At 30.2% G+C, this 26,663-nt stretch overlaps 1 protein-coding gene across 1 annotated transcript in view; it reads left to right on the forward strand.

Annotated features, from left to right (window-relative positions):
• The window catches only part of LOC132919541 (superoxide dismutase [Cu-Zn]-like), a 76,321-nt gene that overhangs the window by 22,686 nt on the left and 26,972 nt on the right, over nt 1–26,663 (forward strand). The window contains exons 2-3 of the mRNA XM_060981222.1: nt 11,786–11,866; nt 20,250–20,456. Of these exons, the coding sequence (XP_060837205.1) occupies nt 11,789–11,866; nt 20,250–20,456 (285 nt within the window). The 5' untranslated portion in view covers nt 11,786–11,788. The remainder of the gene's footprint in view (nt 1–11,785; nt 11,867–20,249; nt 20,457–26,663) is intronic.

Raw genomic sequence — 26,663 nt, forward strand, 5'->3', positions numbered from 1 at the left:
TTGATATTGTTTATAGTCCACGAATGTATTTAATTTCAAAGTACCTTTATAGTATGATAATTAAAAAAAACCTTTTTTTATTTTACCCTTTATAAATAAAATATATTTCAAATTAAAAACTTTTTTTCGAAAAAACGAATTTAACACCTTCAGGATGTCTAAGGATTTCAAACTTTTATTTTTATTTTCGAATGACGAACTTTTTTTAAATAATTTTTTCTATCATGGATTTCCATACATATAGAAATCAAAAGGTACCATAGTGATTCACGGACACAAATATTTTTGAGTAGTTTTGTGCTTTGAAATTTCTTATTAGAAAGTTTGTTTAAAGAATCCATACGTGCTTTAACTGCAAATTTCGTATAAGACACATTATTCTGCACCTGTGGTAACTACAGTTCCGGAGCTCAAAAATATTATATTACATAACACAAGAATATAAAAATATTTTTAGTTATTCAGACATTTATAAAATTATATTTTACACGATACGTTTATACTTTTGATATCACTATGTTATGTACATATTTTTATACTGTAAATTAGATAAACAAAAATGTTGCATAGTTTATTTATGTAGATTGGCTTAAGGTTTCATCTTCAATTAGTACAGTAAATGCACGATATTCGTAATCAAAATCTAAAATCATACGAATATAATCGAATGATCTATAAAATATTTAAATATTGCACAAGTGGAAGTGTAACACACAATAACTAAATCATAGTTTCTACATAATATGTATAATTTATAATTCAAAAACTACACTTTAATATCCGTTTGGATCCATCTACTACTGTTGCAAATACCTAACCTAACCTAACCTATTACGCATGGCCGTGTTATACACAACTATATATTGTACATACGCGTGTCTAATGTTTATTCTATATTTAATCGGACACAAGTGTGGTGCGATGTCTATATATTCGAAACATGATGTACTATCCGTACAACGACCACCATGGTTGCATTTAAATAAGCTCATAAATATGCATATGGTATTATTGTATATATACACCGGATGTATAAAGGAGTGCGGCTAATTGTGTACCCTCCAAGAGATCCACACGCTCACCTTTGTACTAACATATATATATATATTTTAAACGAGCTGTAGCTAACGAAAATTCAAGTACTCCGATATACCAGGCTTTTGTCCGCTGAAACGTGAAGCAAGCATGCACATACGTTATGTGCTATATATTATAAGGGCTCGCGTTACACACTGGCTTCTTTATATGCGCGGATGGGGTTATTATTACCCTTATGTCCGATATATAAACAAAGAGCATGTGACATGAAACCACTTTTGTTTTGAATTTTTCCTTGTTGTTTATTTTCTTTATATGCACCCTATAGTCGCGGCGGTGAGTAAATTGCAAAGGCTTCGATAATTTTTTTTTTTTTTCATAAAATAATACGTGCACGCAAAAACGGCATAATGCATAATAGCACTGTGCACACAGCACACATATTATAATATAGTAATTACCCTATCCGCGGATCCAACCCCCGAATCACGCTCTCACACTCGACCCATTCCCCACCTTCTGTTCCACTACTATCACCCCCGGACTTAATCGCAGAGTAAATATGCATATTATATAGGATCTGTCTATACGCAGACTATAGCGCACTTAGAACAATCGTATATGATAGGAACCCCGAGGACTCGATTTAATTATCATTTGTCGTACAGCCAGCTCTATAGTTTTGTATTCGCTGGAGCACTTTGTATAGGTACCTATTTTAGGCGGCGTCCTGCAGCGAACAAATGTTATATACACATTATTCTCGTCATCGTACTAAAATTTGATAGATGTGCGCGTCGCATATCATTAAGAATAAAAACCGAATTAAACATGAAATAGTTGTATTTAATTAAACGTAGAAATTTCGAATGGTGTTAAATTTTTTCAACTAGTTTAATATAATAGTATTTTGTCATTGTACGGTATATCGAATTGATTAAATCGAAAACTTGTCCAATATCTCCCCTCTACGTTCTCGGCTCCGGGGAATTAGAATCCCGGCTGTTGACTAGCACAGTAACACAGACTATTCAATATAATATTGGTACGCGAATGGTAACCGTCTCTTGCGACATATGTGTATGGTATCTACCACAATTTTGATGTTAACAAGAACAGTTACTTTTTATATTTCGTTTTCCGAATTTCTCTTTCTATCTTTATTACTCCCGCACACACGCTCGTACGCATATGCTGTATGCACGCAATTTGAGCTTACGACAGAGATGGCTTGAACGCGCTTCGGATACATGGCTAGCAGAGAAATAATATGTTAGTAGTTCTCGTGTTACAGAACAATATTACAAAACGGCAAACAACCACATACATGCTATAATAGTATGTTTTCCAACGGTGATACATGCACATTTGTGTTTTTAGACATAAAGAGCAATATTTTTGAAAAATTTGCACCTTTTGTTTTCTGATTTTATAAAATGATAGGTACACGCGAATGCATTTCAATTTAATATGTTATGTCTATGTACTATACAACGATTCATCAAATATGTTCACCCCCATTTTTCATTTAATAATGAATTTATTCGAATTCTGATTATTGAAATATTTTAATATACTTAAAGACGATATTTTCAATTCTTAAGATATTTTGTACTACTTACATAAGGATTTTTTCAAATAAGAACCCCTCTTTTTTATTATAAATTACTTAATGGATAATTTAAAAAAAATATGTTTATATACCTAATAAAAAATTAAAACGAGTAATTTTTTCAGTTATTTAAGTATTTATACTAAGGATAAGAGTCCTTAAAAATGGTTTTATAATAATTTGCAAAATATACGTAATATAAATTTTAGTGTTTATTATACTTCGACCGTTTTTACAAATTATAAATATGAATAGATTAATATTAATTATTAAAACATTCTGATTCATTATCATGATAATGCATGGACCTATTATTGTTAGTGCAAAAAATTAAATATCTCAAAAAGTACTATACTTCTTAGGTAGTACGAAAAATCTTAATAATTTTAAAATACGGTTTTTAATTATGTTTGAAAATTCCAAAAATTATATTTTGAATAACTGCACTGTTAAAACGGGGTGAGCATGCGCTTGGTGAATCACCTTGTAATTTTTAAAACAAACTCAAGGCTTTCAATCTCATTATGGCATCACATAATTTATGCTCTATAATCTATATCATGTGTTACTACACATTTAACTGGCGTCGGTAATTTGTTATGAGGTTAATCGTCAGAGAGACGGGCTGTATTACGTGAAAATCTATATTATCTGACAACTTAAGATTGTATAATTTATGCAAAACAAATTACGCGCTACTTAAACGCGCCGTCATTAAATAATATCTTAAGCAATATAATTTATAATTGCTGTATGCATGTATGTATATTAAGAGTGTATATAGGTCCGTGGAAAATTAAATTAAAATTTTCAATCGACAAATAAAAACGATTATAGTTTTTAACTGCAGCTGTTACTCTCTACGTAGTTACGTCCACCTGTACGTTTTTCTACTCAGTGAAAAAATACTTTAAATTATGAAATACACTCATTTAACATTTAAGGCACTTATTAACTCTAAAAAAAAAACCCCGGTTAATTAATATTCAAATTTTACGGTACAAAAAAATGATCGAAAATCGCTGTTTGTTTAAATTCAAAACACGTGTGCTGTCCGTTGTTTTCAATTCAAACGTATATAATAGTAACGAGGTATATCATAAATATATTTAGGTATCTATTTCCTAGGTACAATAGGTAGGTTCCTGTCTTATAATACTATTGCAGGGGTCGTTGAAAAATTACAAGCTTGATAACAAAACCATTACAATAATAGTACAAACAACATACCCTACTGCCCGGCGCGTCCACATTACACGCGTTGTATTATCGTCGATGGTTATCAATACCCTATACTCTCTTGTTAGCCGTGCGTGGGTGGGTAGAGCAGTGGTCGTGTCAGAACGATGGCTATTAGTATCAATAATAATGATAATAATAAAAATGCGTATCATAATATTATTATATGTATATACATATATAAGCATATGAGGTACGCAAACGCATCCGCAGTGCACGGGGGTAATATATACGAGAAATAATATCATATATATTATGATATTAGGTACAGTATATTACATTACCTCGCGTATAATATGCACATACCGCGCGTTTACACGAAGCGACTATAATAAGAAGACGGTGCAGATGATGGGGGTTCATATCATATGTATATATTATATACATCTTCAATATGTATATTATATATATATATATATACATACTCGTATATAGGTGTACTTATGTGGCTATGTAATATACGTGCGGGTATATACTGAAACGACGCGGAATGAGCCGCGAACGAGGCGTTTTTTTCTATCCAACTCGGACCCGATCGTGACCAGATCCAGCAGAGCACGCTGTGTCCGATAAATCTTTTTAATATATTACATATATATATTTATACGCCATATTATCGTATATAAGTACAAGCGTATACATAATATTTTTATCTTTCTACCAACTTCGCCGCCACCACGACTGTGCATTATTCAACGAAGTGTCCCCGTCAACATCGCAGTGTGTGCTATTTGTATATAATGTACAGAGCGATCCATTACTTAATATATTATTCAACGGCGTATAAACGTTTTGCCGTCGACTTTTAGGATTTATGAAAAAAAAAATTGTTTTTGGGTAATCAAAATAACAGGTATACAGCATATTATTGCATTGTAACACTTCATTAAAAAATAATTAATTGTTTATAGTTACCATTTTTTTTTTTTTTTATCATAACGTTTCAATTTTATATCGTGAAACATATTGTGCATATAATATTATTAAGCATAGTTTTTTAAAAATATTTAATAAATATTTAATTAAATTATTTGTATTCAAAAGCATTCCAAGTCACAATGTAATAAAAAATTAAACTTGAACTAAAATATAGTGTTATTAAGTCTTATACCTATGTTTATGAATACAGTAAAAAAACATATTTTTTCAATTCTTCAATATTTCTTGGAAATTGCCGAGCAAATTACTTTGTCTCGTTAAACTTGAATAAAATTGTTCACTCTGTATAGTGTATAATATGCATGTGCGTGTGCTTCGCGCTATAGGGTCATTAGACTTGTTGTTAGTCAGTGGCTATCCCATATTGTGTCGCAGCCGCGTTTTTTTGCAAAAGATGACCGCCCGCGATAAACCTGTGCCGTCGGCTGATGTTTTGCAGATCGCGGCGATCACGAGAAAATAATGTACCTATCTCTCTCTTTTACTCTCCTCTTACTACTTTTGATTTTTTTTTTCTTTTCTATCTATTCGTTCTTAAACGCCGTCGCACCCTACCGACGTTACTATAAAATATAGTTTAATTATATATAGTTTTCATGACGATCGCCTTTAGGCGATGAGTTGGTATAATGGGTGAGGATCGAGAGGTTTTCCACGATTTTATTTTAAACGACGGTGGTATACCTATAGTATAATACATACATATTGTATGAAAATAATTTATGTCAGATAGGTATATAACAATATAGTATAATACATTTATGCATATTTAAGATTCGGAACAGGTGTCCATTAAAATATTATCAGCTACTATATCGTTTTATAATATTCCAGCAATAATAATGTATGCGGTTTTTTTAATTTTTTTCTATTTGCAATTTTTTTTTTTTGTTTTTGCTAACCGGATCTCTGCGGCAATGCATATATCGTTATTGTACCGTGGGGTAACTCAATTATAATAATAATTTTAATTCGTAATATTCAGTGTATAATTGAACGTATCTTTAGTAGACATTGAATATTACATTATATTTTATTTTCTGAATTATTAATATATGATATAAATTATTGTATGTATTATGTGCTTTGTGCATTATAAAATATGATATTCATTGTTATTTGATCGCTGCAGTATTATAAATAATTTGTCAAATTAAAATAATCATAAAATATTGGTCTATTTACTTTAAATAATAATAATTAATGTGTCTAATATATAAATATATAGTATAGTAAATACACATTTAATTATTTTTATTTATGTATAATAAATTATATTTTTAATTTTAATTTAAATCCCCGTGTTTATTTAAATAAAACAAAAATGACCATTTTTACGTCTAAATTAGTTTTAATTAATTTTAATTTTTAGTCAAAATTACAGTGTAAAGAGTACCTAGTATATGGAAACGATCTGAAATTAAATTTTCATTTAAATATTTTACCATAATAAAACTATTTTTATATAACGAAATGATGTAATAATAATTTTTAATTTATGGAATTAGTTTTGATGCTAAATATCAAAATATATTGGATAACAAAAAATATAAAACGTTTATATTAATGACTTTTGTCGCTATTGTTTTAATCGGTCGATCAATTAATTCCACAAATGCGAGACATAATATTATATAACTGTCCCATCTATCATATTCTATTGTGCCCCGGTTGTGTTATTATAATATGTAAACTGAGTCTGTACATTGTATATAATCATTTCACATCTTCAATTATTACTTTTTTTCTGCATTTTTCTTTCGGTTTTCATCATCTTTCCCCTCGATTTTTTTACCATCATTCACAAACAATTGTCATAAAAAAAAAAAACCAATTCAGTTGGTTGGTGGAATTATAGTTCCCATGTTTGAAATATATATATATATATATATATATATATATTCTATGAATACATTTATCTTCAGGGAGTGCTGCCAGAGTCCCGTGATATAAACATTATATACACCACGCGCGCATATTTTAAATGTAAATTTCAATAATTAAGACACTGAATAAATCAATATCTGACATCTGATATATTATATTTTATATAGAATAAGTCAAACAACAGCAAAAACAATAAACTTATGACACTGCATACGTATATTATACACTATTATTATATCGCAATACTTACGAACTACCTATATACGAATGTACACCTTATTTATGCACAATAACTTTTAATTTTTTTTTTACATAAAACATGTTAGATTGGATGATTTAATGTACAACATGCATAATTGGTTGCATTTCGGGTTATTATGTATTATTATAATTATTACTGTGTATGGGTACGTAAGTCGGTACCTAATGCTTTTACATCATCGTTATGTTATCATGTGGGTCTTGGGATTTATCATGACGTATACAGTAAAATATACGCGTCCCCTACACAACACACACATATATATTGAATCGCGTATGTTAGGTAATTTGTCTCTGGGAAAAAACAATCGATAACTTACAATTCGTTTGATTGCGGTGGTGGTGGTGGCAGGACGCACTTAGCCCGAGACTTTCACTGTACGTATACTGGTATTATACCTACATAGATATATTATATAATATAGCAAATGGGTTCGAGGAGGGCTTGCAGCAACGTAAAACTTATAAATTTATTCTTTTTTTTATCGGGTGCCATGTATACTCACACACACACACACACATGCTACATATATATACTCTCTTCGCAAGATTTTTCTCTGGCTCTTGATGAGCAGCTATATATATTATGGCTCTTACACGTAAAGAATAAACGCTAACTATACATATATAGACATATAGTAATCCGCCACAAAGTTGCCTGTTGTTGTACGTCCTTATCGGATTCCAGTCGCGACTCGTAAACGGATTTTTCTCGTTTGCCAGTTTATTGACGATGGACCGATTGGCCGTCGTCGAATCGTTGTAATTTTGTTCCAATAAAATGGATATTATCTGTCCACTCGTTGGATTATGTACTTAACTATTTTTGTCTTCTCCATCTATTTTTACCTCCAAGGACAAAGATAGAGATAATATGTGGTATTCTTTATATTGACCCGCGGTTCTGTATAAATGAACTTGTTCTAACCGAAAATCTTAAGTAGTTAATGCACATTTGTTAAATATTCATCATGTGAAATATGACATACCAAATAGATCGAGTAAATATAAGTTTCTATATTATGATCCAACCTGTACCTATGTATAGTATATTATAAATTATAACTTTGTAAATGCTGTTTGGCGTGAAGTAAATAATAAATAATTATTCAAGTTTGATCGTCTCACATAACGTAAATATTATGTAAAAAAAAAAAATATACAATATGATACAATGACACAATGTATATAATATAATTATATAGAATATGCTAGTGTTAAATGAATGCAAAACGACGAACTTACAAGTAAGTTTTGTTGTAATTAAAACTTGATTATATAATATATAACTGAATAACTATATCTAGATTCTAGATAATAATGTACCTAACATATTATAATGACGGGGAACTTGAACTTCATATTTGAATTAATTGATGTAGAATTTAAAATAATTTGTATAATATGTTATACTTTTCGCTATGTAACATCATATACATTATTCCTTTGCAATAATAAAAATTAAAAAAATACATATATCGCACGCTTGGTACACTCAAATACATTCCTTCACGCATATTATTTGTGACCGAAACATTTTTTTGAAAATGGTTATATGATATTTTAAAAAGTTGTACATTTATATGATATACCATAAATGGGATTCATTGTATACGTTTTCATAGCAATTGTAATGTATATTGTGTATAATGTGTACGCAAATGAGTAGTAGTTTTAGTATATGTGCACAAACTGAAACTGTCTTGGCTAACACAGGCTAGAGTGCATCTTGTCGATAATGATGCGAAGCAGTTTATTTTATTATTATTATAATGATCTTTGCTGTATATGATTAAAATGTTGACGAATGGTTGAAAATCCCACGTTAAATTTGAACGCGATGATATTTTTAAACCGTTTTAAAATTATATTTTCTTCTACCGAACACCACGGCCCCTACTGATGACACACAATTCGCACGAATACCCATCATGATATTATATGTATATAGTATATATATATATATAACCGATGTAATATAATAAATAAAAAACGCAAAAAAAACGTATATACTCATATCATAATATTTATATTTTATATTGTATATTAAATATTATGTATTTATGAGGTTTCGAGTGCGTATAATATAATATATTATCATTTATCACGGGCGGTATTTGCGTCAGCGTTTATAATAATATAAAATATAATATTATAATATATAACTTATACAATATAGTGAATAATAAAATATGTTTTAGAATGGATGAAATGATTTTTATTATTATCTTGCATGTGCAACTATACCTATAGGCTATATGGATGTATATAATATAAATATGTATATTTATAAATTATGTATATTATGATGCTACTCGTGTATATATCACAGTGCAAGGCAGCGAAACGATATAATATAAGGACGATGAAAATATTAAATTAATAATGATAAAATAAAAATGTTATTATACTATATAGTATATTGTTGGTCTATACACAGACCTTTGAATTCGACAAGCCTTGTGTATATATATATATATATATATATATATATATAATAGCGACGAAATTCAACCTCGCTATATAGTACTGGAAGGGTGAGAGTTATTTGACAAAAAACAACATTTTTTATTAATTTTATTGTTCGGGAAACACCAAACATTTTATTATTATAATGTTCTACATCTCAAAAAAATCATTAAACGCATTTTCTTTTCAATTGTTTAGTCTCATTTATTATAAAAAACCATTGCTGGCAATTGAAAATTCTAAAAAAGTTTTCGAAAAACATAATAGTACTTTAGATTTGTTTGTTATCTATCCTGCAGTATATTTGACATAATTTATTACATATAGGTAGGACTTATTCAGAACTATAACAGAATTGTAATATTACTCTTTTGAAATAAAAGTATTCGATGTTATGTTAAATAAACTTTTTCATATTGCAAAATGTTTACACAAATTTTGGTGTATACTAAATTTTAAATTCTACTCTTATATAATAAACCTGTTTCGTTTGAAAGTGCAATTTAAATTTATTATTTTAAGAATAGAGAGTGCTGAATGACGTTCTCGAAATTCTTTAATGGAGGGGTAAAATTGATTACTTAGTTAACCGTGTGGTCGTAGCCCATACAACCTCTCACAATAACAAACAATATAATGTACATTGAATTGCAATACATATTATGCCTCGTATTAAAAAAAAGCTATAATTATTGTCATGTATATTTTATAAAAGTATATCTATACATTTTTTTCCACTCTAGATGGTCAATAATGTTAACCCATTAAGACAGACGTTTCTAAAAAAATGACATTAAATTTTGAAAAAATAATAAGTACTTAAATATAAATACTTTTAACTCTTCAGTCATTGTGTTTCAAATTTGTATAGGTTTTAGGTCTTTTCATAGATACATATAAACATGTTCTCTCGAGAGTTGACGTATGGATACTTATATATACTGAGGTATAAATGTATAATGGCGTGTATTAAATAATATCATTGGTAAACATACTGAGAAGTATTGAACCAATTCGGTTTTAGTTTTTCCTGACATATTTTTAGTTCAGGTTTAAATATCTGAGTCAAGGTAAAATGTAACAAGTTTTTCAAACGGTTGATCTTGATTCTTGATACTCAAATCCAATATAAAAAATATACCTGTTATTCGGTATTATAAAAAACAGGCCAAACGGATATATATGTTCCTATGTGCCCCCCTGCGAGAAAGGTCACAAGGATGCAGAATGTGACGATTGAGTTTGCACAGCAAGCACTTCAGAGTACTAGTTCAGACGGTCCTCGAATACCGCACTGGTCCTTTTCTATCGCCCCGTATAGTCGATACAGCGTAAAGGTCGTCACCCTCACCGCTTTATGTATATTATATAATATTATAATAACGTTTTCTGCTTTTTATTTTGCACCGCAGCAAGACGTCATATCACCGCGAATACAACAATATAAACATGGGTACACGACCCCAGAGTATAGTATTACAGTTTAATATACATATATACCTTTACGGGTGTATAATGTAATATATATATATATATATATATATATTATTGATAAATATAATATAACAATCGGAATAAATCTCTCTTGACAGGAAAAATATGACGAAACCTTTCTTTGACGTACACTACCGCGGTGGCATTACTATATGACAATGCGCCCAGATTATTATATTTTTCCTTTTCGAACCGGCGGCGACGTTCGTCCGTCCGGATCGACGTTTCCGGCGTTCGTGAAAAATAATCTTATAATATAGCGTGTGCACAGTGCACCGTTCCATATACATGCGTAAAAATACTCTCTCGCCATTTAATTAAACAATATATAATATTACATGATGTACGCGTGTGTTGTTGTTGTTAAAGACCTGTCTTTATTCTTCTTTATTGAAGATGTACCAACCTAATCAACGCACATACCTTTATATTCTTATACTTTTATATTTGGCAATTCGACTAGAAAAAAGGTTCCACGATAGGTATATACTTATAAGTAATAACGCGATAGTGCATAAACATCCGGCCTTCTACGATTATTTTCTGTAACAAATACGGATATCTTCTTATTACGAAGAATAAAATAAAATTTGTTAAGAATAAAAAATTACTACTTATCTCTAAAGTAGTTTTTTCAAGAATCGCCATGACGTAATATTATAAAATAAAACTATCCACGCCCATTTATAATAATAATGTGATAGGTAGGTACTATTATATCGCCGAAAAGTTAAGACTATTAAAAGCCGTTCCAATCAAACAAAATTATTACATAATATGCTATGACAAATCATATTATTCTGGTTTAGAACTCCTTATTTATTTATTTATTTTTTTTTTTTACAGACAATGGCACCCAAAATCATGTTGCTGATCACCTTGTCGGTTGCGTCCGCAGTGCTAGTCTCCGCCGCTTCCCCGCCGTTCGTAAGTACATACTAGTGTTTATATGTATATATATTTATTTATAAACATTATCCACCGTTTAAACGCAATAAAACCTTTCGTCTGTCAAAAAAAAAAATCTATATTTTGAAAACATGCACATGCACCACGGGGGAATCTCATTTAAATTTTAATTGCCTCAGAGGCGATCGACTAATAATAACAATTATTAATATTAATACCTCTACCGTGGCATATAGTTCGTCACGTTTCCCAGGCGGACCTCCTATTCCTCGACGTTATCTTCTATACACGTTTAATTAATCGTAATTCATAATTTATATAGGTGTGTATATATTGTATAATATAAACGTGTAAATTTAATATAGTCAAAATATACGTACACGCTATATGATATATATACATTGTATTATGTGTAATAGAAAAATAATGATTGCCGGCTACTGTTGTGTTATAATAATATAAAGTATCGGCTGTAAAAACGCCGACGGAATCGTAAGGGATACCGGTTTCCCGGTAAGACGGGGAAATAAACAAAATAAAATAATAATGATTCGCTGAAAAACGACGATGAATCCGAAAAAATATTGGACCTTCCGTTATAATATTATTATCATAACAAATTACATTATGACGTACAAGCCGTGTTTGCCTCGAAGACCGGATCACGTTTTGGAATGCACTTTATATAAAATAATATTGGCCGCCGTTGGGTGTGAATTTGACATTGAAAACCATTAGGTTTGCCGGCGGTGTAGTGCGTACCTATACATTTATATATATATGCGCCGGATACATGTAGCGGTAGCGAAGTAAATATAGCGGTAAGAGTAACCCTTTTTTATGAGAATAATAAAATTCTATCATTTCGACATTAAAATTTAAAACGCATTATATTATTATGTATCTTGATAAAATATTAATAGTACCTAGTCCGAATAGAAGAGGTAGGAAATTTCATGGTGTCATTAATACCCGCACTTTAAAACGTTTTATAAGCCATCCGTGCCGATGCAAAGAAAACCCGCGATGCCGTCGTACATTATATAAACAATTTCAATAAAATACCTAACTCTCTGATAAATATTTAGATTTTTATTCAACACTTAAATATACTTACCTGTAGTCATCATACTGGTATAATAATTAAATATTTGAAGTAAACAGTATAATATATACTTTTAAAGATACTACAGACACGATGATAGATATATTATACTTTCATGGTTAATGAATTGTGAAAATCTAAAAATGAATTGATTTTCAATGGAATTTAAAACTTTTATTACCTACTTTAAATATATAAAACGCGCCCCTTAAATAATATGCTCTTTTTATATATTTATTTCATGGTTGATTTTTCCGCTTTATTACTTGGTGTACCTTAAAGAAACTTAATGTATAAACCTATTTCATATGTCACTATGCGAAATTTATGTCACGTATAGCATCCGTGAAATAATATTAAATTTTTTAACTTGAAGTTTTAAAATATGTGTGTATAAACGTTTTTGTGTTAACTGTAGTAATTACAGACCAAGTTTTAAAAAGCGAATTCTTTTAACAAAAAAAAAAGTAATGGGAAAAAATATAATGTAATAATATGGTTGGTCATATTATATTATATATGTAATAGAATAAACTATAACGTACCAAAACGTAATAAATAACTTTTTTACTTAGAACATAATCCATTACACAAATGTATAACTAGGTATAGTAGGTACACGAGAATGTTATTTAAAGTCATGACAAGCAGCTCTTCTTTCAGTCACTTATAAAAATTTTCTCATTGGACGATATATTTTCCAAGCTATACATCGAAACACAAACCATATAATATAAAGCTATATGTACCTACTGCATATTGTATACGTATATTGTGTGTGTATATAATATACGTGTATACAATTCGCCGTGTATCCTAATTTCTATAAGCTATATTATATAAGTGACCATCCGCACATATATGTATATTCGTATAATATTATTATTATAATAAATTCATAATTATGCTTAAAAATTAAAACACACCGTCATAACACAATACTGTTATATGCATTATATATTATATACAGTTAAAAGGTCACTATTTTACAATTTCATTCCGTGACAGTACAATTTATTTTGATCTATTCCGTAAAAAAGTGGTAACTTTACTACAGCGGATGTTGAATAATTTATGTGAGACGCCAGAGCTATAACAGTATTACCTGTATATAATAATATGTATAGTAGTTTATAAAATAAAAAGCGCCTTCTGAAACTAACAAGGTGGGCCGTGTTAATGGATTTTTCTTGCAATTATATACGAGTGTAATACAAGAATATCAATTAAGAACCGCGGTGAACTTGTATAATTTTTCGATATCTATACCTATATAAGATGTGTTACAATATATGATATAGTATAGGTACGTGTTTTCAAATATAACGCACGTGGCACGTGTTTATAATATTCATAATAGCGGTATCACTTTTTGTCGAACATTCTGGTTTTGGCATGCAAATCCGTCAACAAATCTCTGCCGTTTAAAAATGAACCAAAACGTACGTGAAGATATTATTATCAATTTATATTTTAATTTAATAATTAATAATAGGTATAAGTACGCGATGTGACTTTTGACGGACGCTTCGCTGTGTAAACATAATGTAATATTATTTACGTTTAACTTTAAAGGCATTCGCCGAGATTAGTTTATGGTCACGGGTGTGGTTTGGACCAGAGACCATCGTTGGCGCCAATGATACACGCACTGCACGCACTATACGCACTATACGGACTAAAATCAAAACGGTTATTCGAAGTGGTTTTTACGTTGTCGACCAGTATCGATCTAGTTACAGTGTTTTATTTTAATCTCGTGCGGTTTGGCCGTTCGGATTTCATTGTATCGCGAGTATATACATAAATAAGGTCAATACTCTGGATAGGAGCGTTTATACGAGTATATATATACATAGAAAAGTTTTTTTTCCTGATTTGACTCGGTCTATAAAAACGAAACATTATAGTCTAACGTTTCGGATATATACCTATTTATATCGATTGACGATGAAAATATATTGGACGGGGGTGAGTAGAATCATCACTTCGGTCGAGCGAAAAAACGGAAATGAAAACGTGTCGGAACGATTACCCGCCATGTCTCTCCCTACACGTGGCCACGTATATATAGCTATATTGTATATAGTATATATATAATGGTTTTGCTGACGTGTTCACAAGTCAAAACTATAACACTGCGTGTTTGTGCAGTGCACGAATAAGGTGTCAATGAGACAGCATTGAAAACGAAAGTATTCGCGTTATTCCGTCTTGAGATTCTCCACCGGAAACGTGCGAGCGATAAAATCGATATTTCATAAGCCGACGGTTTCGTTATCCTTTATTCTTGAGAACGATAAGCGAGATACTCGAGGCCCACGAAGGCCGAACGCCGGGGACGCACGCTGCTCGTGTAATGGTCCGGAAACGTCGACTGACGGATATCACGGTCGAAAAAATGCAAAAGAAAACATCCGAATGAAAGAGTCGAAAATATAAGTGTATAATATCACGGTGGAGCCGCGAAAGTGACCCCGCTGTTAACCGCCACCTCGTCACCAAAGATCGTTCGGAACGTATCAGTTTTATATTTCTATATTTTACTATTCAAGATAAAAACAAAACTAATAACAATAAAGACGTTTATCTGTAGCGTACATGGCGCACATCTCCGTCGTCCGTACACATATTTTGATCGAAAATCTACATCGTGATAATAATAATAATATAAAATGTATATGGCGAAGCCAATGTTTATATTTTTTGTTTTTAAACGGTTTACGGTATCGTAAAAAAAAAAAACGCATCTCACCGTGACTTGTTTTTCGTCACAACGTCGTAACTATAATATATTTTGAGATGCGACGGCGTAATGCACTCGAAGGATTTCAGTAAACATTATATATTTTAATCCAACGGCCGTGCCCGATGTGACTATATACGATGAGTATACGTACTCTGCAGCTGCAGTCCGTAGCCGTGTTTACGAGGGTTACGTTATACATTATGTCTTAGGAGGAAATTATCCCCTACAACAGTGTTCTCAAAAGTCATTATACAGAGGATGGCAGTAAAAAACGAAATAAACTATTACAGACAAGCCTCCTCGCTACAGCTCGTCCGTGCCCAAATAGTGCCTATACGCGTATATTATACCAATCGATTGGGTGTATATAACGACTTACGGTTACGTCGTGTTGTAATGTACTCGTGCGCGTGGTGGGTTTCAATAATTCGTGAAAATAATATTATTATACCGGTACCAACGCCTAAAGACAAATGTAATAAGTTATAACACACATAATATTATATACAACCGAATGCCACGCCAGTTTAATACCAGAAATCACTACGTTGTCATTGAACAACGACGCACAATGCACCGCCTATATTATATTGAAGCCAGAAACATCGACAATAAATAATAGAAGAATTCGTAAGATGTATATATACGCGGCATAGGTATAGTAATTATTCACAAAATTAATAATTCTTGGTGGTATTTCGTTTTTGTTTTCATCTATTAAATATTAATTGTGCGTGTGATCGTCTTGTACGATCAGAGACCGCAATCGGTTTTTGAGTGTATACGATTTGTATTTATACGTATCTTCAGGCTCTACACTTGTATTTAGCAGTTTCACTCATGAATGTAAAATTGTTTTATGAAAAAGATCTTGTTTTTTATTTTTGTTCTTTTATTTATGAACATCGTATCCGTATGACGACTGTAAATATGTCGTTATAAGATGTATCTAGCGATATCAGGTCGTAAAACATTCATATTGGGAAGAAAAACCATCGTTATCGTGGATTGCAGAGAACAGAATACATTTCAAAATTTTGACTATAATATCATAACTTGTTCAATTAAAAACAATAACGAAATGTTAGTATTTCAAAATCGATTAAAAAAAAAAAATCTTTATTAATGTTAACGATTTTACTGGCGAAGAACTAGTTAGACGGTATTCGTGGCAATAATAATACAATAAATAATTGTTTTTAAAGCACAAATTAATAATTTAAATAGTTAATTATCTAGTGGTATAACTTGAATAATTATTATTTACTATCTTACCTCTATTCGCTTAGAATTGGCCGATTGTAATTAAAGTGAAAACGTGCCAGGCGAGGTTCATTCATTTGTTTTAATTAAAATTATTGCTTTATTCAGTCAGACGAAAACTTGCAATCGGGATTGTATTTAAGATATTGCTTACTGCTTCAAATGCTCCAATTATTATACATTAGCGACAAGGTTTTTTTTTTTTATATAATACTCTGTATAAATCAGCTTAATATATATTATTATATAGGCCTATATAATCTTATAAAACTCCTTAAAATACGTATATATGTATAGCAGTTTTATGCTTCTAACATTCTTTAATATTTTATATAATATCATCTTCCGTCTACACTTATAAAAATGTTGATCTCTGTTCAGATTATACTTCGGGGAAGAGAACCAATTGTATCCTATAGACGCGTATACTCTTAAAAACTACTAAGAGGTTATGAATTGAAAAAAAAATCGAAATGAATCATGATGAAATCTTGTCGTGATCGCACAATAAAAAACATAAAATCACTCGTGTTGAAGCAGTAGTCGCTGCTATCTTGACAGAAAAAATACCCCCATTATTGTTGCGAAATCGAGAGATTTCACATTGCTTTAAGTCATGAATTTTTTTTTCGTATAACATAATAATATTATTATATATATATATATATATTAGGTATATGACATATAGATATCTATATATATGGGACTTTTAATAACGCTCAGCGCACTATGCCCCCTCTTACGATCCCGTTTTTTCCTATCATCAACGATTTTTAGGGAAAAGAGAACATAATACAATATTATACAATATACGCGCACACGATAATATTAAATAACGTGTTGGTGACATGCGTTTTTCGAGCTTATTATATTTTCGTCGAACATCCGTTGCGCGCGATATTGCAGTTGTCGTAAGAGAAAATAATAATAATAACAATAATCGATCAGTAGACTTTAAGACGCGGACACATCGCCAACGGGTGTATACCTAACAGATTGTTGCGGTTGGAGGGGTTGTGGTTAAATATTGTTGTTGCGGATGAGAAAACCCGTAGTGTTAGAACGACGTCGACAGTCAGCCAACACCGGCAAAATGACTTTTTATTTATATATAGTTTTTTTTTAGTTATTTTTTTATTACTTCTCGTCTTGACGTTTTCACTGACGACGTCATTTGCAATGCTATACATAATAATAATATGTTGCAGTATGGCAGTACGCTTCTACATTGCAATGCCAATCGATTTTGTTGTTATACGACAAATATATATATATATATAATTTATAAATACAGGGTGTTTCATCATCACCAAGCATGTGAAGTAATATATTTATTCAAATTCTTGAGATTCTTTTTATAAAATTCTGTTTTTCAAACGAGAACCCCATTTTTTACTGTAAATTATTTAGTTGATAATTTTTTTTATACAATTTTTATGTTAAAGTCCTTAAAAATGATTTTACAAAAATATGAAATACATGTAATATCATCGGATCTATTATTTACTATACTTGGACAATTTTTATGAATTAAAATATAAATTACCCACTAAAATTTTTAAATTACCATAACCTTACATCTACTAAACCCATTTATATTGGCCTGTTATCCTGAATATACAATGTTGAAAAATTTAAAAACTACATGTCCGAATTTATACTTACAATAGAAAATGGAAAAAATTTGAAATTATAGTATTTAAGTATATTTAAAAATTCTGAAAATCAGATTTTGAATAACTGCATTATTTCGGAATAAGAAATGCGCGTGAGCATGCTTGCGGAATCACTCTGTATATATATATATAGGCGTAGTTATTGAAATGTCCGACCCGGACCCGTTTGACTCGTCTCCGTATCGACGAAAATTATCTATATTTGTGTCAATCTGATGATGAATATAAGAATATTACTATTTAAACCTAATATATATGAGATCTCAAATAGACCTCCTCCTCGCCAGCTACACTTAACTAGTATATTTATATTGTGTGTAGCGTCGTCCACAGCTCTTGTCAACAACAATAATAATATTCGTAATAAAAAATTGTAAGACCGTAAACCGTACTCAGCGCATTGAACTTCAACGGTCTACGAAACTTTCAAGTTTTTTGACTATATATATCACGCATCTCTCCACGACCGTCTCATTCAATATTCACGGAAAGAATGTATATACATATTGCGTATGTGTAATAGTAGTTCTATTACCGCGTATGGTTCGTTTTTTATTTTTTATTATTTGCTTTCGAAACGAAATCAATTGTATTTGCTCGTTTGAACAAATACATTTGCATTTATTATATTATGTACACGTCTTCACCTCAGGGCTATATACATATATTATGCATAATACAATAGGTATAAATTACCTGCACCGGAGCTATGGGTTACTCGTATGGTTTCAATATTTTCGTGGTATGTGAGAATTTTGAAAAACTTCAGTTCTTTTATTTAAAATAATACGTGGTGGTGAAAGTTTAAAATCAAATTAAAAATAAAACAGTTAATAAGCATGACATGTTTTATGTATGATACAAATGTAGCTACTTGTTTAATTTGGATAACGTGTTTCAATATTTTAATTATCTCAAAATAAAAAACATATACTTATCTTGTAATATAATTAATAAAAAAAAAGGTGTTTTAAAAACACATAACGTGTCAACATTATAACTTTTTAATACTTTCGTAGTAAAATAAAAAATGCTTCAAATACCTACTTATTTTTACTTAATTTAATCCTACTTTATTTCCTACTTTAATTGCGTATTGCCAGCGATACTTTATATAAATATAATACATTGTGGTATTTAGTGTAAACGTTCTGAAAATCATTTATACAGAAAAAAAAAATTAGAAAATTGTTAAATGTAAAACTTTTCCTTTGATAATATCTAAAGTTTTATTTATCATCAAACAAAATAATTTTTTTTTGTCGAATTATTCCATGATATATACATATTTTTTTACTATAAGGGGGCTTAAATACAATAATGGAAAACTTTTCAATTCATGTCGTATTTTGTCGTTTAATTTGTTTGTTTTTGATATTTTATGTTTTTTATTTTTGTCTTTGGTAGTTTTGGTGTAGTCTAAGTAATAGTCAATAGACCTATTTCATAATTTTTAGAATGAAATGGGCTATTTATGTACCACGCATATGTAAGTACGTTTTGATACGTGCGCTGACCTGAAAAATAATGTGTTTTACACTTTAATGGGCATTTTTTTTAAAACTTATTAACATTTATTTAAATTGTTTTTCTTTTTTAATTGTATAGCAAGAACGCAAAGCCATAGTTGTTCTCAAGGGACCCGGCCAGGTGAGCGGTAACGTGACATTTATCCAGTCTAATCGCGGTGGCCCGGTCGCGATAAGCGGAGTGGTGTCCGGTCTTACCGAAGGACCGCACGGTTTCCACGTTCACGAAAAGGGAGACGTGACCAACGGATGCATATCCACTGGATCGCACTTCAACCCACAAGGGGTGAGTAATAACACGTTAAATCTGATAAAATAAAATATCACAATATTTTAACGTCTTATGAAATTTGTAATGGTTACCATTATAAAAAGCAATTCAAAATTTTTTTTCGCAAACATATCATAAGTACTTTTTTTTAAAATATAACGTACCTACCACAATACCACTGCAATTATTATATGGCGCCATTGTTATCGTTTCATATTGCAAAAACAAACTGGCGGCACTTGATCGTTCCACATTTTATATAATATAATATCCTTACAAAGTATATAAAATAAAAATATAATATAATTTAAGTAATAACAAAGATGCGCTGCTTCATGCAATGATAAATAATTGTGACGTATAATAATTCTCATACCTAACGCATCGAACGCGAAGCATTTAAATTTAAACTAGTCGGTATATTATATTATTATACGTATAACTATACTTGGCGTGGTAAAGTATAATTTTAATATTATATTTTATCTCTCCGTATTTAACTCAAAAAAAAAAAAAAAACATTATTAAAACGTTTCAATAGGTTTCTTCCGACGAGACATCTCGCGTTCGTATATAATGTTTTATAGTTCTTCGCGTACTTTTAATGGTGCGCGCTATTCAGGAGACACTGCTGCCGCAGCAGGTATACAATAATAATGTAATCTGTTATAGTCGTAAAATATACGCGACTGACGCGCAGATCCAACGCGTATACGAGAGCATAATTTATAAAAGCCTCGGTTTGCTTTACCATAAATTTGAGATTATTCAACGATGACGATTATGTATTATAATACGTAATATAATATATATATATATAGGTTTTTTATATTATTATTATTATCATCATATTATTATAATTGTGCTCACAGTAGTTTTGTCGCTAATGCGACGGACCGAGTTTTAACCCGCGTATCGGTAAAACATTATTAGACATTTAAAAACCGTTGTAGATAAGTAGGTATACTAAATTTAGTGGTTTTTGTGTAAATGTATAAATCAGAACGAAAAAGTAATACGTGTTTATAAAAATAGGTACATCATAAAGGACTTACTTTATTTTACGATGTCATAAAATATGGCTTTGAAGTCTGAGGGTCCATTAAGAAATGTTTGTTTCTTATAAATCTCCAAGTTATTTAACCGATTTAGGTACATTAATAATTAAATATAATGATATAATAACTAACCTAAACAACTTTCTGTACTACTATCTTATTTTCGAAACATTCACGCCTATATTCACAAATTCAATCCAAATAATAAATCGTAAATAATTACATTAGATTTTAATTGTTGTAATTATTGTTTTTGTACAAATTCAAATAAATACTACAATCCCATTTATAATTAAATTTTCTTATAAATAAAATTTTAATTTAAAAATTTTGAAATCACTCAAAATTAGAAAAAAAACTTAACATTTTATATTATAAAAATACAACATTGAATCAGTTTCATACATGAGGCAAATTAAGAATAGTATACGATTATTTATGAAAACATATATAACTTTCATACTTGATGAAAAATAAATCAAAAACCATTATCGTTTTCATATTTTTTATAAAAATATTTTTTTTTTTATATAATGAAATAAGTATGAGTTTTTACTAACGACTAATGACTAATTAGTAATTAGTAACCATTAAAATTGTTACATAGATTATTTTTTAATTTAGATATTTAGTGAATACGGAATTACATCAGTAAATTAATTTCGAAACATTTTATAACATATATTAATAATATAATATTACATTCTGCAAACTATTAAAATCATGCCAAATGTTTTCTGAAAAATGTCATGCATATGATTTATCATATTACGTATACAATAAAACTTATATGTCAGCACAAATTACTTAACAATTCTCCAACTTTAAGCGCAGTAATAATAAATAATAATATGTTTATTTTAAGTTTTTTATATAACCAACTGTAATTGTAACTGTAATGTACGTATATATAAAATAAACAGTATAAATAATATTACTTTAGAACTTGTTTAGTGGATCGTATTTGAACTGTATTATAATGTTCACTAGACTGCAAATGTTAACTCTTAAAAAATACAAGTGCTTATTTTAACGAATCAAATTAATAAAATCACATAATCTATACAATACCAAGGCGTATAACAATAACATCGTCATTCCCGTAATGAGATTAAATAATACCGTTGCGTACTATGCGACATTTATTTTTACAAACGATATTAATTATTTTTGGTCGAATAGAGTTCGATTAATAACTGCACCAGCGAAGATACCAAATGTACACGAGTAATCATGAAAGAAAAACTGTCCCGGAAATTCGTCGATTTATTCGACAGATAACACTGCACACATATCCGCGATACGTGATTAATCGTTGCGGCATCGCGCGCTTTCTTTTCTAAAAGGATTTTCTGGACGCTTTTCACTCGATAAAAGCATTTCCGTGTGACAAAAACGTATTCCGTTTCCCGCGTGTGGACTACAATAAATCGCCAATCCTGAAAATAAAAATAGTGGTCTAGTACCCATAACATATTATGATAATTATACGTACATTTTATTATAATAATTCGTTTAATATATGGTACGCGTTTAACGTGATCGATTAATGGTATAAATACAATTTTTGATCGCACAACAAGGAGGGGTGAATTAATGGGAAGAAAATGTTGAAAAGCTAACTATTGCTTTTAGATGTACACAAATGTCTGTAAAACTAGATTTTTAACAGTGCTAACATCTTTGAAATTCGTATTTATTATCGTGATTGTTTAAAGTCTGGCGAGTGAAACATCAAATTAACAATCGTAATTTGTAAAGGCGATATGAACGGATCTCACCACCCCGCGTATATGTGCTCGAAGTTGGTCGGCGATCGTGACTAAACTCAACGGTCGCCCCTGAGCTGTCCCGTCGTAGCGGTCGCGCGGAGCGAGGAGGCCGACACGTCGCGTATAGTTGTCGGTCCGCGTGGGAAGTATTCGTATTGAAGTGTTGTGGAAACGTTTTGTGCTTAACTAGCCATTGTTTGTCTACATTATATTATTATATATAGTTGAACGACGATTGTCATTGCCACAAAGCGAACGATTTCAATTGTATAATATTCCCGGCGTGTAGACTGTGTAGAGTGTGCGTGTGTATGTGTGCGACGCGCGTGTTCTTCACGGGTCCGCGACGATGGCAGCAGGCAGACCGATCCCCGATGGACACATAATAGTAATAATAATAATAATAATAATAATAATAACGATAATAAGATATAATAGAGCTACAACAACAGTAAGCAGTCGTCGCAGTGTCTATACAGTAGTGTGTGTGTATATGTAGGTATGTGGTATATAATATGCACGGTCGAGAGAGACGCGCGCGTGATGAGGAACGACATAAAAGAACCATTCGAAAACAAATTGAAAATACCAATCCGTGTGGGCGTGGGAAAAACTATCGTAGTTTTCGATACGTTTAAACATTAAATACCCGACGCGGTAATAAGAAATTTTTCGTCACGTTAATCCGCACGCGTTGCTTTATTGACGTCGGCTATGCATAATGCAACATTATTGTTTTCACGCTACGAGTATGTTATTGTGATTCTCAGGAGCTCTCGGGAGACGCCGTCTGACGTCCAAACATTCGGAAGTTATTATTGTAGCTCCACTGGGTTGTACACGACATCATTATAGACTCTCGATATAAAAAAAAACGATTTTTTTATTCAAAATGTGTGTGTGGAGTGTTCTAAACATGTACGTCAATTCGTCACATAGGTACACGAGCTACAGGACTACCCGGGATGCTGTACGCACATTGTTGCAGTAGCGCATGCAGTCGCCTAGATACCAATTTTTATTTATTTTTTTTTGCAGAACTCAAACGTTAAGGGTTTTAATTTTGTTACGATATTTGTACTGTGATAATAATGTAATTCATCGTGCTGAGTCATCGTATTTCACGCGCATTTATAATTTATATGGACTGCAATATCGTGAAAAAAGAATATGCATTACAGATGTTTTCGTTGTTTTAATAAATCTTTATCGTCTAGTGGAATATTATCGTTAAACTTTACAATACTTTACGTTTAATTGTCTTAATTGTTTTTACGCCAATAACATGTGTTTTAATTGCCGGTACGTGACGCGTTCTCGCCGAAGTCATTGAAAACACAAAGAACCTGTTGGAAAAAAATGTCACATTTATTAGTTGTCGTTAAAGCTAATGTAATACTTACTTAATATTGGTCGTCGTAGGTAGTTGAAACGAATGACGCCATGTAACAGTATATTAACGTTACAGCTGGAGGTGGCTTATATTTTCCAATTTTCAATCGTAAAACAAATCTGTGCGGATAAACAAAAATACATGACTGATATTTATATATAGGACCTATGTAGGCATATAAAACTTCTCTACAATCGTTTTACGACCTCACTATAAAAGTGCCGATCAAATAAATGTACGTACACGATATACAAATGCTTTTTAAATCGCGAAAAATTATATCAGTGCACTCTGATTTCACTTATAATCATATTATGATAATATTATAAAATATATTACCAAACATTGTATAGCATAAATATGTGAGCTTTGAGCTGCGATTAGTGAAGAAAATTAAAAATTCTTTGAAACGAGATGTTATCAAGAAAACAACTTCAAGCTCCATTCGAAATCCAAATAATTAATAATTATAATATACTATACAAATTTCTATATAAATTATATTTTATTATTTTAATAAAATACAAAAGGTTTTATGTGTATATTTTTAAATTATATTTAGGTACAATTTGAAAAACAAAGTTTAATTTTCACATACTTTAAACTTAAGATTTGGTTCTATTTTTTCTCGTATGACAATATCGAATAACCTAAATATACAATTTTAAACAGTATACATAAAAAAAAAAAAAGAACGTTATATATAACTCCATTAAATATCTACGTAAATAATAAATACGCCTATTAACTAAGTACACGTTATAATAAGAAATATATATTTCATTAAAGATAATTAGCGACTTCGGTGATTTTTAATAATTATATTCAATCTACCTAATCGATTATTTTATTTTCGCGATCGAGTGTATTATTTTGGGTACATTCGGTTAGTATACTATATCGATTTACGTCCGAGTAAAGGTTATCGGTGATACCACCCGTGGATAACCTTAGAATATACTATAAATTATTATATTCAGTTGCTTTTGATCGTTCAATGTGCAGTCATCAACGTTCACAAATCGCGAAAACCCCCACGGTGTATGAACACTTTTTATTTGCGTTATTACTTCCCAAGACCGAGTGTACGCTATATTCTATAATATATAATTTTCTCATTGACGTGTTTTACATACCAACCGATTTATATTATTATTATTTGTATACATTTTTTTTTTTAATTTCATTACGATGACATACTTAAATTTATGATTACTGCAGTTTAAAATTTCTTTCATGTTGTTGCAATGATTATTAATATTTATATCCATTATACAAGTACATCATAAATTATAATATAGACATATTATATGTCCTCATAATACAATAGCCCTATATGTAAATGTAAGTTTATAATGTATAAATAGATAGATACTTTTATTTGAAGCTTTTCGTTCTAAAGGTAGAAAATCATTTTTCTAGGGTTTTGTATGTTTAATACTATTTACTCGTAAATATAAGTATATATATATATATATATATATATATATATATATACATAATATACGGTATAATATTGATATATATTATGACGTAATGTATATCCAATTATTATCCATTATATATAAGTATATAACATTGAACTATGTTAAATATAGGTACGGTTATACGTCATGATCTTATGTGATATAATACGAGAATGCGAAATAAAAACACTAGCGTGTTCGGTCTTATGAATATTTAAAATATTTAATAACATTTTTATTCAAATACTATATATATTAAATAAACATAAATAGTATAGTATAATATTTATATATATATATATAAATATATGTATAAGTAGAACTACTTGCTAGTTGCTACATAGTTTAATACATACATTAAATAATAAATATACATAATTTTATGCTCAACTGCTCAAACACATTTATATAAGATTGGCAGGGCCTTCTAAAAAATGAATATAAACTTAAATCTATGCAAAATGCAAGTATTGGATTTAAAATAATTTTTTATAGAACTATACTATAAATTTAATATTTATAACTATTACGAC

Source organism: Rhopalosiphum padi, chromosome 2, assembly GCF_020882245.1.
Source record: "Rhopalosiphum padi isolate XX-2018 chromosome 2, ASM2088224v1, whole genome shotgun sequence".
Lineage (NCBI taxonomy): Eukaryota > Metazoa > Arthropoda > Insecta > Hemiptera > Aphididae > Rhopalosiphum > Rhopalosiphum padi.